General features: G+C 37.7%; 1 protein-coding gene across 1 annotated transcript; it reads right to left on the reverse strand.

Annotated features, from left to right (window-relative positions):
* Positions 1-819: 819 nt before the first annotated feature.
* Positions 820-2,169, reverse strand: LOC105394004 (transcription factor sox-3). The gene has a single exon (XM_011565843.3). It carries the CDS (start codon positions 2,014-2,016, stop codon positions 1,336-1,338), a length of 681 nt encoding a protein of 226 aa, XP_011564145.2. The 5' UTR covers positions 2,017-2,169; the 3' UTR covers positions 820-1,335.
* Between the last annotated feature and the right edge of the window lie 9,718 nt (positions 2,170-11,887).

The raw sequence follows: 11,887 nt of genomic DNA on the forward strand, positions 1-11,887 counted from the left end.
AATGTACCTTGCTAACGCCGGGGTAACTAAGTATTGTATGTGTGAATTGTAAACAAAAAGTCCTTGTGTAAACACTATAAATTATTATATGAACATAGAACTTTTGAAAATCTAAGTCTCAATAATAATTAGTGGTATGGCCACAAATTACATAAGTACACTCTAACTTACCTACTCAACAATTTTAAGGAGTTACTTAGATTTTAACTTACTTAGTGTAAAAACTTTGATACAGGGTGAGTTTTTCGTAGGTGCCCATCCGAAAATAGGCCACAAAGCTTTTCATTCTGAACAAGATCAAGACTCACCCTGTATAAAAAATCCTTTCCGTGACGAAAACATCTAAATCAATTATAGAAAGTGACATTACCATCAATCTGGCGGCAACGATATCAGCGAGTCATCGATGGTACATTACTTTCAGTCAAACTCTTTCCGTTTCTTTCCGTTTATCACTGTGCGATCATCACGAAAGAATAATAATATCCTAGTCATAAAACTTTTCTCAGGACCTAGGTATTTGTGAGTGGTTATTTTATATGATTGTCCGTTTACGTGCTGCTGGTATACTCACTTCTTCTTCTTTCGTGTTAGTGAACATACGAATTTTTAAATTTGTCCAGACCAAAAAGAAGCAACTTTGATAGCATTGTGGTTGGCCTGGAGTAAGCCACTATCTGTTTTCGATAATAAAATGATCGCTTTTCTCTCGTGGAGTTTAGTTTATGAAGGACAATAACATGTAGGTAATATGTAAAAATTAAGTAGAATCTTAGAAGAGCAATAACATAAACATAAATTCATAACAAATTACTTTATTGTACAAAACAGAGTCAGGAAATAAATAGAATCAACAGTGATTCGGTTAGCGAAGGATACGATAAGACATTGATAGCCGGAAGAAACTAGTTATTCTGAACAACTTTATTGTAAAAATTATCAAGTAATGGCCAAGTGCATGAACACTAATACGCTCTGTAACTGTAGGTTTAGATCAACATTGATGTTGTTCAGAATGTCCATAATGATTCCCTATTTAGTTTTTCCTCATTTTCGCAGGCAAAGCATAGTTATCATTGATTAAACCTCTACAGTTACTAAACTAAAAGTTATATAAACCGGGAGTAAGCACTAAATACTAACTAAACCTACATAGGTACTAAGGTAAGGACTATGATTGGTGACTTTATACCAAGAGAGTTATCGGTAGACCTGTGATTTTATTATTACCTATGCACGTACAAAACTAGAGATCACCGAAGCAGTTACTTTCATTAGTACTACAAACTATGAGTAGTTAAATGCACTATATCTTCTACAAATCCGTACAAACATCTACTGAACTCCGTAAGGATAGTGGTATGATATCCTCGCCACCTCCCCGTGAGGCACATAGTGAAGGTCCTGGTAGGCCTTCACCATCATCTGCTGGTTCATGACTGCAAACGGCCTTGGGGAGATGCTCTCGATAGACGGGAGCGGCCTCAGGTCCAGGCTCGAAGACTCTTCCTTAGGCCGCATAGCGCTCGGAGCGTAGTTTGAAGACGAAGGGACTGTATAGCTGATCATATTGTTGTAGACGAGTGGATGGTCGCAGTAGCTGATCGGGGCTAGCTGGTAGTTGACAGGAGGCTCTGGAAGTGGCTCGAGCTCTAATTCTGGCTCCCGATGGATGAAGAGCGGCGGATTGCTGAAGACGGTAGAATCCGGACGGTTTTTCCGTCGAGGCCGATACTTGTAGTCTGGATAGTCCTGCATGTGCTTTATCCGGAGACGCTTGGCTTCATCGATGAAAGGGCGTTTCTCCGTTTCGTCCAAACTCTTCCATTCGAGGCCGAGGCGTTTGGAGATCTCCGAGTTGTGGAGTTTGGGGTTTTTCAAAGAGATCTTCTTTCTCTGCAGTCGTGACCACACCATGAAGGCGTTCATTGGTCGCTTGATGTGGTACGGGTTGGGGTTTCTGGACAGCTTCGGTATCTGCTTGACTGTGATGCTCTGCTCCAGCTGGTATGCCATGGATAGTGGTTGGAAGTTTTAGCTCGTCTTACGCAACGTCCATTTCTGGAGATTCTTTGGCACAATCTAGTTTCACAGTCGGAACATTTTTGTCACATTATACGTATATGGAAGACAACAAGTTGGACGCACAATTTTGCACAAAATTCCTCAAAACTGGCCAGCGGGGACCGTGCAGGGTGACGGGTTCATACAAACTGGTCAGTCGCCCGCTGAATGCCGATCATTAGCCCAACAAAGAGGAGACCACAATTGGAATGACAATTTTCCGTCTATTATTTGCTGGTGAATAAAACGCGGTGACAATGCAGTGATTGCTCACAAATTGTCAAATGATACTGTAGTATGTTTTGTGTCCGCCGCGCCTTTGGACTCGACGCTATTAAAAACTTGACGGTAGGGTCAGCAGACGAAATTGGAGGGATTTTGTACGGTTAGGAAGGAAAATATAGTATGTTTCACTTTTGGCACCACAGTTTTGATATGCCTAATTAATTAACTAATGAAATATTTTCTTACCTACCTATACTTTTAAATAATACTTACCATTAGTGGTAGAATAAAAACGCAAGTTTTCTGGTAGTCCATTGTGCAATGGGTTATACATATATTATTTTTATATGATTTAAATCAGTGATACGTAATTAACTAACGTAAATCCTTTTAGTTAAATTAAATGAAGTAATAAAATTTAAACGACCTACATTTCAATACTTTTGTTGCTTTTTAAGCACTTCCATTAGCGCACAAATAAATAACAAACCATCAGTGGTTTCGATTTCAATAGGAATCGTACAATACACTTTCAATTGTGTTAGGCCTATCTAGGCTTGGCCAGAGTGGGTAATATGTTTGTAACATACCTATTAAGTATTACCTAGCCTAAGTATAATCATAGTAGGATTTAGTATGGTATGTTCAATGAAGCTGTAAACCAATGTTAGGTTTGTAACGAATATTATAGAAACCACCGGTTCTAAAACTGTATTGGGTGTTATAAGTTTAACGTGTGCGTGTATCTGTATTTCTGTCTGTGGTAGTGTAGCTCCCAAACGGATGAACCGGATTCCGTTTTATTTTTTAGTGTCATGCTCATGCGTAAAATTATACCGAGTATTCTTAGCCATATTTTATCAAAATCGGCTTAGCCGTTCAAAAGTAAGGCAAATTTAATTGTAGAATGCCGGTGGGGGTTGTTGGTAATTTACTTCGATCATATATTATTACCCGCACTTGGCCAGCGTGGTGGACTAGGCCTAAACCCTTCCTTCATTGGAAGGAGACCCGTGCCCCAGCAGTGGGGACGTAATGGGTCGTGATGATGATGATGATGATATATTATTAATCCCAACTTTCCCACGATAGCTGTAAAGCTCAATGTGTTCTAACGTAGCTATTTTAAAAACTTTCAGCGCCCTCTACCTATCATAATATAAACAATTTTCAGTTTTTTCCAGGTCACATTGCTTTTTACTTTTTTTATCTTCTTAATTTTGCTTATCATGCCACCTATAGAAAAATATAGAAACTTTTACCGTAAAAGCTTATCTCTGTGCTTTCATTGCCACTAAATCGCCATCTGTTGGTCAAAACCAGCACTACCTTGTACACATACAAGACTCCGCCTCTACATGAGATGTCAGGCAATGGGCGATTCATCTTTAAATTATTTGACTAGATGGCGCTAATCAGAAAGATCACCGAGTTCGTATCCCCTAAATCCTAGATGTCGCTACTATGCTTTTATAGCATTGGATTTAGATAACATTGTGTAGAGACTCTATATTTTTTTGATGGGATGTAAAAATCAGGCTTTATAATTGTCAAAATAAAAAGTATTCGGCTTATTTATGATATACCTAGGTAGATAATAGCAAAATAAGGTAGGTACCTATTTGATATTTAAAAAAAAAACTCGATTTAAAAACAAACAATTTTTTTTTATTTCACTGCTTTAGATTGAAATATTTGAAAATCGAATGTCAAGCTGCAAAATGTCAATAAGCTCTACTAGTCAATACGAATCATTAAAGCCTTTATTAAAACCAGGTAGTAGGCACCCATAAAAATTTGACACACATACTTATCTCATTCCTTTGTTAACATTACCTATAAGTGAAACAGGTATAACTTACATTTATATTTATTACACAATTCGAATGTACTTTAAAGAAGAAAACCACAAAATGGTTTCAAAGATAACGAACCAAAGAGAGAGAAAGAAAGAATGAAAAATATAAAGCGATTTACGGTCCAAATCGCGAACAACGGACCACTTTGTAAATCACAAGAAGACATAAAGATCGTTCATAAGCCTCCATATTTATGAAAATAAGAGCCTATAAAGCTGTAATGGAAAATACAAAAGTGGGGGCGCGCCGCCCGCCCTGCGTCGTAGGAGGCGACGGCGTTTTTATAGTATACGACAGTCTGAAATATAATATTAATATACTCGTGAGCAATGAAAAAGTTTCAGTGACATAGCACCAAATGACTCTTCAACGGAGAAAACTAACCGTCTGCAATATTGAAGAATATTTAGCAGCATCAGAATAACACCAAGTAATAACGTAAATATTTTGTTCAAAATTAGGTAGGAGAACAATAAGCGAATGACTGCGACATCGGCATTTTGTAAACGGAACTATTTTCATTGCTACACAAACACACACACACACACACGCACTCACGCCTTGTACTAATGTACTCCCTTGCGGGGTAGGTAGAGGTGCATTGCTGCACCCACTTTTCGCCAGAGTGTTATGTTAGTCCCAATGTAATAGGGGGCGGGCCTATTGCCATTTTACGGGCACATCCAAGACCTGAGAACAAATATCTGTGTTTAAACAAGTATCTGCCCCAGCCGGGAATCGAACCCGGGACCATCGGCTCAGTAGTCAGGGTCACTAACCACTACGCCATTCGGTCGAATTGCTAGTGAGTATATAAATACTGAAAAAATGAAAAGTGTTAAATAAAGGCATACTTATCAGGTTTTTCATTTTAGAACGACCAGAAATTTAGGTGCCATTGATTTTGAATTTATATTATAAATGTAATTACATTTATAATATAAATTCAAAATCAATGGCACCTAAATTTCTGGTTATTATAAATTCAAAATCAATGGCACCATTAATGCTGTGCTAACAGCTACAATGTTAGATGTGATAGATTCACTCATACAAGAGTAGGCATATTATAGTCTTTATTTTTTCACATACGGTTGATCTAATAAAATCGTACACTGTAAACGCCTCATAAGCCGTAACTTATTGTTATTGGTAGTTTTAAGCTGTCGTTTATGTTTTAAATCATAGCAAAGTTGAAATGCTATTTAAATACATTATTTACTTATTTCTGTCTGAATCGTTTTTATTTTGTTTAGAATAAAATCAATACAGAAGTGTTTGTTTATACCTAAGTATATTCTTATTTTCTTCAACAACATTATGGGATTAGTTTTACTTCAGCAAAGCAGACAAGACCATCATACAGTTGTATATTCGAATCTCGTTGTACCTAGTGGTACCTAGGTAGTTATGTTAGGTTAAGTTAGTCTAAAGTAAGGTGGAATTTCACCAATAACTAAACGTATTTAGTCGTCTGTCAGTTAGTACAAAATTTATAAAAAATAAGTTTAAATAAGTACCGGCAATTTTAAATACGTTTAGCCCCTGTTCCACAATGTCTGGTTAGTCGCTACCTGTCGGATAAAATACATGCTGTCACTGTCTAAAAAATAATAACAGAGAGTGACAGCATGTATTTTATCCGTCAGGTAGCCACTAACCAGACATTGTGAAACAGACCCTTAGCGTTTTATAAAATTACCTATACTTTAACTGCCAGTTACAATAACTCGTCGTTATACGAGTTTGACAAATTAAGTTACAACCTGTCAAAATCGTAACAAGGTAATTGCCAAGAGCCCTATAGCGAAGTCAAAACAAAATAACGTTTACGAAGTAATTAGTGACAAATTATATACCTACCTACATTTTAAATTAAAAAATGGTTGTCAGAACTAATTTGCGATAGGTTCACAGTTGTCGGTAGATATAGTTATTGAAAGTCGCATACATATAACATAATTTTAAAGATAAAAAATCTGCGTCGCCAAAAAATCACGATTCGCATCACCATTCCTTTCTCTTCACAATTGAATCTGACTCCTTTCTCCTCGCCACTGTAAATATAATAACGTCAGTATAAAAGGAGAACGCACACTGGCACAAAGCGGCGAACGAAGCAACTCCTGGCATTCAACGATGAATAGGAAATAAAAATATCGTATCAATAGCGACATAAAAGAGAGGCGAGATGCATGCCACACATGAGATATCTCAGCTTAAGATTTAGTTTCTAACTGAAAAAATATAATCATGTAGCAATGATAATTTTAATACGAACTAGATGGATGTCAGTGCAAAAAAAACGTCTGGAACACCCCACTTCTACTGCAGGGCCCTGAGTGTGAGTTTTTTCACCTATCGAGAAGTGAAATCGAAACGCAAATTTGTATGGCGCGGGAGACACGCCACCTAGCGGTAAGTAGCTGTACTAGCTCCGCGCCATACAAATCTACGTTTTTGATTTCACTTCTCGATAGGTGAAAAAACTCACACTCAGGGCCCAGATCTCTTATATTGAATTAGGTCGGTTAGAAGATTTATGACTTCATTCATTAGTACAATTTCAACGGTTTTACAGTAAATAAATAGGGTAAAGTAAATAAGTATTACTTAAGTATGTTCTTCACATAAAAAGGTTTCGATATAATTATTTAATACAGTGAAACCAGGATAAATGGGACCTGGATAAGTGGGAAACCTCCATATCTGGGTCTCGTGCTGAGGTCCCGGCACTTTAGCACTTGATTACCTCTGTTAGCTCTATTCTCTCTCTCTCTCTCTCTCAGCCTTCCGTAGTCCACTGTTGGACATAGGCCTCTCCTAACGATCGCCACCCCAAACGGTCACCCGCCATCTGCATCCAGCGGCTTCCCGCTACCTTCCGCAGATCATCAGACCAACGGGTTGGGGGGCGACCGACACGCCGTTTGCCGACACGGGGTCTCCACTCCAGAACCTTTCTACTCCAGCGGTCGTCGGCTCTGCGGGCTACGTGGCCAGCCCATTGCCACTTCAGCGTGCTAGGTTAGCTCTATTAGACACAGCAAACCTCTTTAAATGGGATTCTTAAGATATATTTGAATGGTAATGTTACCTCTAAAATTGAGAAAGCTAGTGTATTTACCTCTATAGCTGAGACAATAACTCATGTTGGCCCATTGGAATCTTACTTATCCAGGTTTCACTGTACTATCATCATGGGCCTTGTACGTCTATGACAGACATAATTTATTTTGACATCGTTTACGTTTAGTAACGTAAATTAAGGCACTGGTGCCCAACCGTAAATTCAAAACGAAGTAACATTTACGTGAATTAACAGTAATTACTAATGTAAAATTCTATACATTTTGAATCTGAAAATGGTTGTCAAAACAAGGTTCACTGATATAAAGTTATCGTAAGAATAATCACAGGAGACCACACCGTGTGTGCCACAGTGTCACAAGAGCGATATTCTATTACATGTGGGGTGGAGCGCAGGGTAACATTTTTACTCCCGCCCAGTCCCCTTTCTTTCTATTTGTTTGTCTGTTTATTTGGCTATTTGTGATAGGCATGCTGGTGTTAAGTTGGGCTTCTTTAAGTGAGGTATCGTTGGTCAACAAGACAATAATATAACATAGGTATTAGACGTTGATGTCTCCGATTTTATATTTTATAAATTTAAAATTTAACAAAATAATTTAGTTTTAGTTGATAATATTCTGATGCGCTGTTAAATCGATGGCGCCATTAATATTCACCGAAACGTTTTCATTGAGTGTTATACTGTATCATACACACACAGTCTGTATGCTAGTACTTAAGTATGTTACTGGGCCGCCACTAAAGTAGTGGGTCCGTCCTATCATGCACTTTCTAAGTCGTGTATTTATGACGTCACTAATAAAGCAGTATCTTTGTCTCAAACCGCGTAATGGCTCATTCCCTCGGAATAATGACACATAATGGCCGCAAATGAATGCATTATCAGACAACGCAGGCTTTCACTGAGAATAACATGTAATGTACTTAATCTAAGCAATAAAGTTGAAAGCCGTGTGACGGTGTGAAATAGAAACCGCTTCTATTTTATTAATTACATCTACAACCGAACTAACAAAACTTTTAAAATACTAACATTGCATTTATCTAAATTTTTTAAAGTTTTCAACACTAGTAATATAATTTACATACATAATTGTAATTGTATAGGTACATTCTTATTACATATTATTTAGAAACATACAAGTTAATTTAAATATAATATATATAAACATATACTTATTTGTATTTATTTTATTACTAATTAGTATTATAATTTCTTAGTAGGTAATTATATATTTTTATTTTTAAAATTACTCTGTGTGTAATTAAGCTGTTGTTAACTTCAATTTGTTGTAGTATTAGATATCTTATTGTTTACCTATTTTATTTAAGTTAGTATGTTCTTACCTTTTCTTTCTGTAAGTACCTACATATTAATGCATTTATATTATGTGCACCCTGTTTAACATTGTATTTTTATATACACTTAAGGATACTTATTATTGGCCTTACCTTACACACACTACTTATGTATAATCTACTTCGTAACGCTGTTGGTTATCTATAAATAAATAAAAATAAAACACTATGGTAGGTTCGTCTCAATCGTTATTAATAAAATAATATTTTGCGTTACCGATAAATTTTATCCAATATCAGCTCGACGTTTAGAAGAATCGTGCTGTGCTTAACGCAGAAATAAATACTTAAGTACTTACTCATATACCTACCAACAATAACTCCCCACAATAAATTAATCAGTCTCTTTGCTCCAAACCTCACATCGCCACAATACTCCTTGGAGCACAATAAGTTATATTCTCCCTGCTACAATACTGGCTGCTACGTGCGTAGCCGGCGGCTACAATATCGGCTACGAGCTACGAGTGCTACGCCGTAGCCGCCGGGGTCACGTGAATTTCAGTGGTGTAGTGACCCTTTATTTTTAACGGTGGTTCGATGTTATAAGTTCGATGTTCTTATTGGTACTATTTTCTTAGTTTTTAACGGACCTAAAAAGAAGAGGAAATTTTTTTGTGTACTGCATGGTAGTTCTGTATTTTTTTCTGTCATTTGTGATTCTCTTCTGCTTCTTTGATTTCTATCAAGTCGGAATCTGGGTATGTAGGTACCTGGAAGGTACTAAGGGACTCAGTAATTAGACGATGAAACCTGATCGAGTATGATTGTTTTCGGCGAGTAGATGCCTAATGTTAAGGGTCTGACGTTAGAATGATGATTGTAATAAAATTAAAACATTAATGGTTATATTTTAAGTATTTACTGTATCATTGTATGTAATAACCCCAATTAAAATAAACTTTTCTACAACTATTTATATTTAAAATATCTGCGTTCAATACAGTTATTTGACCGCTATTTCAAATTATTATTACATCATCAATCAAATTCAATTACCAGCCAACAGCTTTTAGTATCACCCATACAAGCCCAACAAAATATTGTGCATAATGACTTTGTTGATCAACACACCAGCTAACACGTTTAAGGCCACCGATCGCCGCGGGGTCGCCGTAACAATGTTAAAGCGTCCGGCGGTAAACGTGTTAACTCTATATTTTACCACGTTGCAAAGCCACCGCGTTATGCGGCCGATGCTTGGATATAGCTGTAAAGGTTAGGTAAAATGGCCACCAGTTAGGTACGTGGGATCAAAGATTAGATGCCATACACACGTAATGGCAATGATGGCAATTATCAATTGACTAGGTTTTTCCCAGTGGCATCAATTTCCTGCAAAAACTCCGACATATTAAGTAGCAAATAAAACGGAAATATTCTCTACCACCAACCACCAACCACCAACGAGCTTATTAAACCAAAGCTCAAAAAGTAACCTAACTTTACAACTCATAAGTCTCATAACCCTTCCAATGTACAATCACATAGAAAAGTGTTTCAGGCGGCACTGTAATGTAAACAGTGACATTGTGCGGCCCGCGGCGGGGAGGCGAGCCGTCAAAACGGCACCTAACGTGATATTGTACACCACGCCGGATTGTGCTCGGGTACACTGATCGACAAAAGTGTAAAGGTTGAAGGAATATACACTCACGTGCAATGAAAATGATCCACCTGCCATTGACATTCCTTGTATAGTTTCTCTCCTCCTAGGTACCTAGTCTGGAAGAAAATCATCATCATCATCATCAGCCTATGTCAACCCACTGCAGGGTGTAGGCCTCCTCCATGTTATGCCAAGTCCCACGGTCCTGTGCTACTCTCATCCAGTTTGGTCCAGTCACTCTCCTTATGTCATCGGACCAACGGGTCGGCGGTCTACCGACTGATCGCCGTCCCTCCCTTGGCCACCACTCCGACACTGCCTTGGTCCATCTGCCGTCTTCCCGCCTTGCCAGATGCCCTGCCCATCTCCACTTCAGCTTCGTGATCCGTCTCCCAACGTCTTCAACCTTTGTCCTGCGTCGAATTTCTACGTTCGGGATACGGTCCACTAGCGAGATGCCTAGCATGGTGCGCTCCATGGCTCGTTGTGCTACTTTAATTTTGTGCACGCATGTCTTTGTGAGCGTCCATGTTTATGTCCATGTTGAAGAAGAAATTACTCTTAGTAATAAGGCCGCCATTTGTACCGTCTATGTTGTAAATTTCTGTTTGTGTGTACACACACAAACAGAAATACACAATAAACAATTATCTATCTATTCCATATGGCACTGGAACTTGTTCATTGCTCGTTAGTGTATTTTACGGGTAAAAGCTGGTAAAATATCTCAGTTATCATCCGATAGCTGAAACACATGAAATTCTAAGCAAAAAAATTTATACGTGCAGTCAGACTATACACGTGCAGTCAGTCAGAAACCTCAACATCGACTACATGTGAATGAATCGTCGAATTCGTGTAATCATCAAGACCCACCCTCTTCGTCAACTTCATAATAATTATGATGAAAACAAGAATAATGGTAAAAGTTCATACGATTACATTACGAGATGTAACTCAGTCGAATAAGCTGTAAGTCTTTGTATTATTATTCCAGTTAACTTGTCAAAAAATATATTTAACTACTTGTCAGTAGAGATATGTTTATTTCACTTTTTTTTAAAGGACCACTCCACCAACGGAATGGTTTGTAAGAAGAGGGTTAATAAATTTTTTATATACTATCTATATAATATATACTAAAAACCGTTATGTGCCCGAGTGTCCCGCTACCCTCAGGTAACCGAATCATTGCGGGCGCTGCGTGTTTTGAAACTATACAAGGCCAGAACGCAGAGGATGGGACTGCTCGCGTATATTTTCAAATTAAAATGGTGCCATGATTTACTTGAAAGTATACAAGGCCATTACGCACTAATCGCGTATATTTTCAAGTAAGTTGGGCCAAAATTATAGCTTGAAAATATACTGCAGCAGTTACCACTGCGTACAAATCGTGTATATTTTCAAGCGCCAAGCGGCAATGCGAGCACTTGAAACTATACGTGATTAGTTACCAGGTAGCCCTTTTGAATTGTGGCTCTCTCTTTCTTTCATGCGAAATAGTAATAAGTCTATTGCTTTCTAAACATTGCATCATCATTCCGCACTTGGCATTAATTTCGTAACGTGTTTTTTGTTTACACCGTAAGTTAAAAAGTAAATTGTTATAAAACTGTAGAACTGTTGTTAATAGTAAAAATGATCAAATAAGAGGGTGTAGAAACTGTAGAACAAT

Source organism: Plutella xylostella, chromosome 4, assembly GCF_932276165.1.
Source record: "Plutella xylostella chromosome 4, ilPluXylo3.1, whole genome shotgun sequence".
NCBI lineage: Eukaryota > Metazoa > Arthropoda > Insecta > Lepidoptera > Plutellidae > Plutella > Plutella xylostella.

What these genes read in the sequence shown, in the direction of transcription:
- LOC105394004 (XM_011565843.3), bottom strand. Translation starts at nt 2,016, where the DNA reads ATGGCATACCAGCTGGAGCAGAGCATCACAGTCAAGCAGATACCGAAG.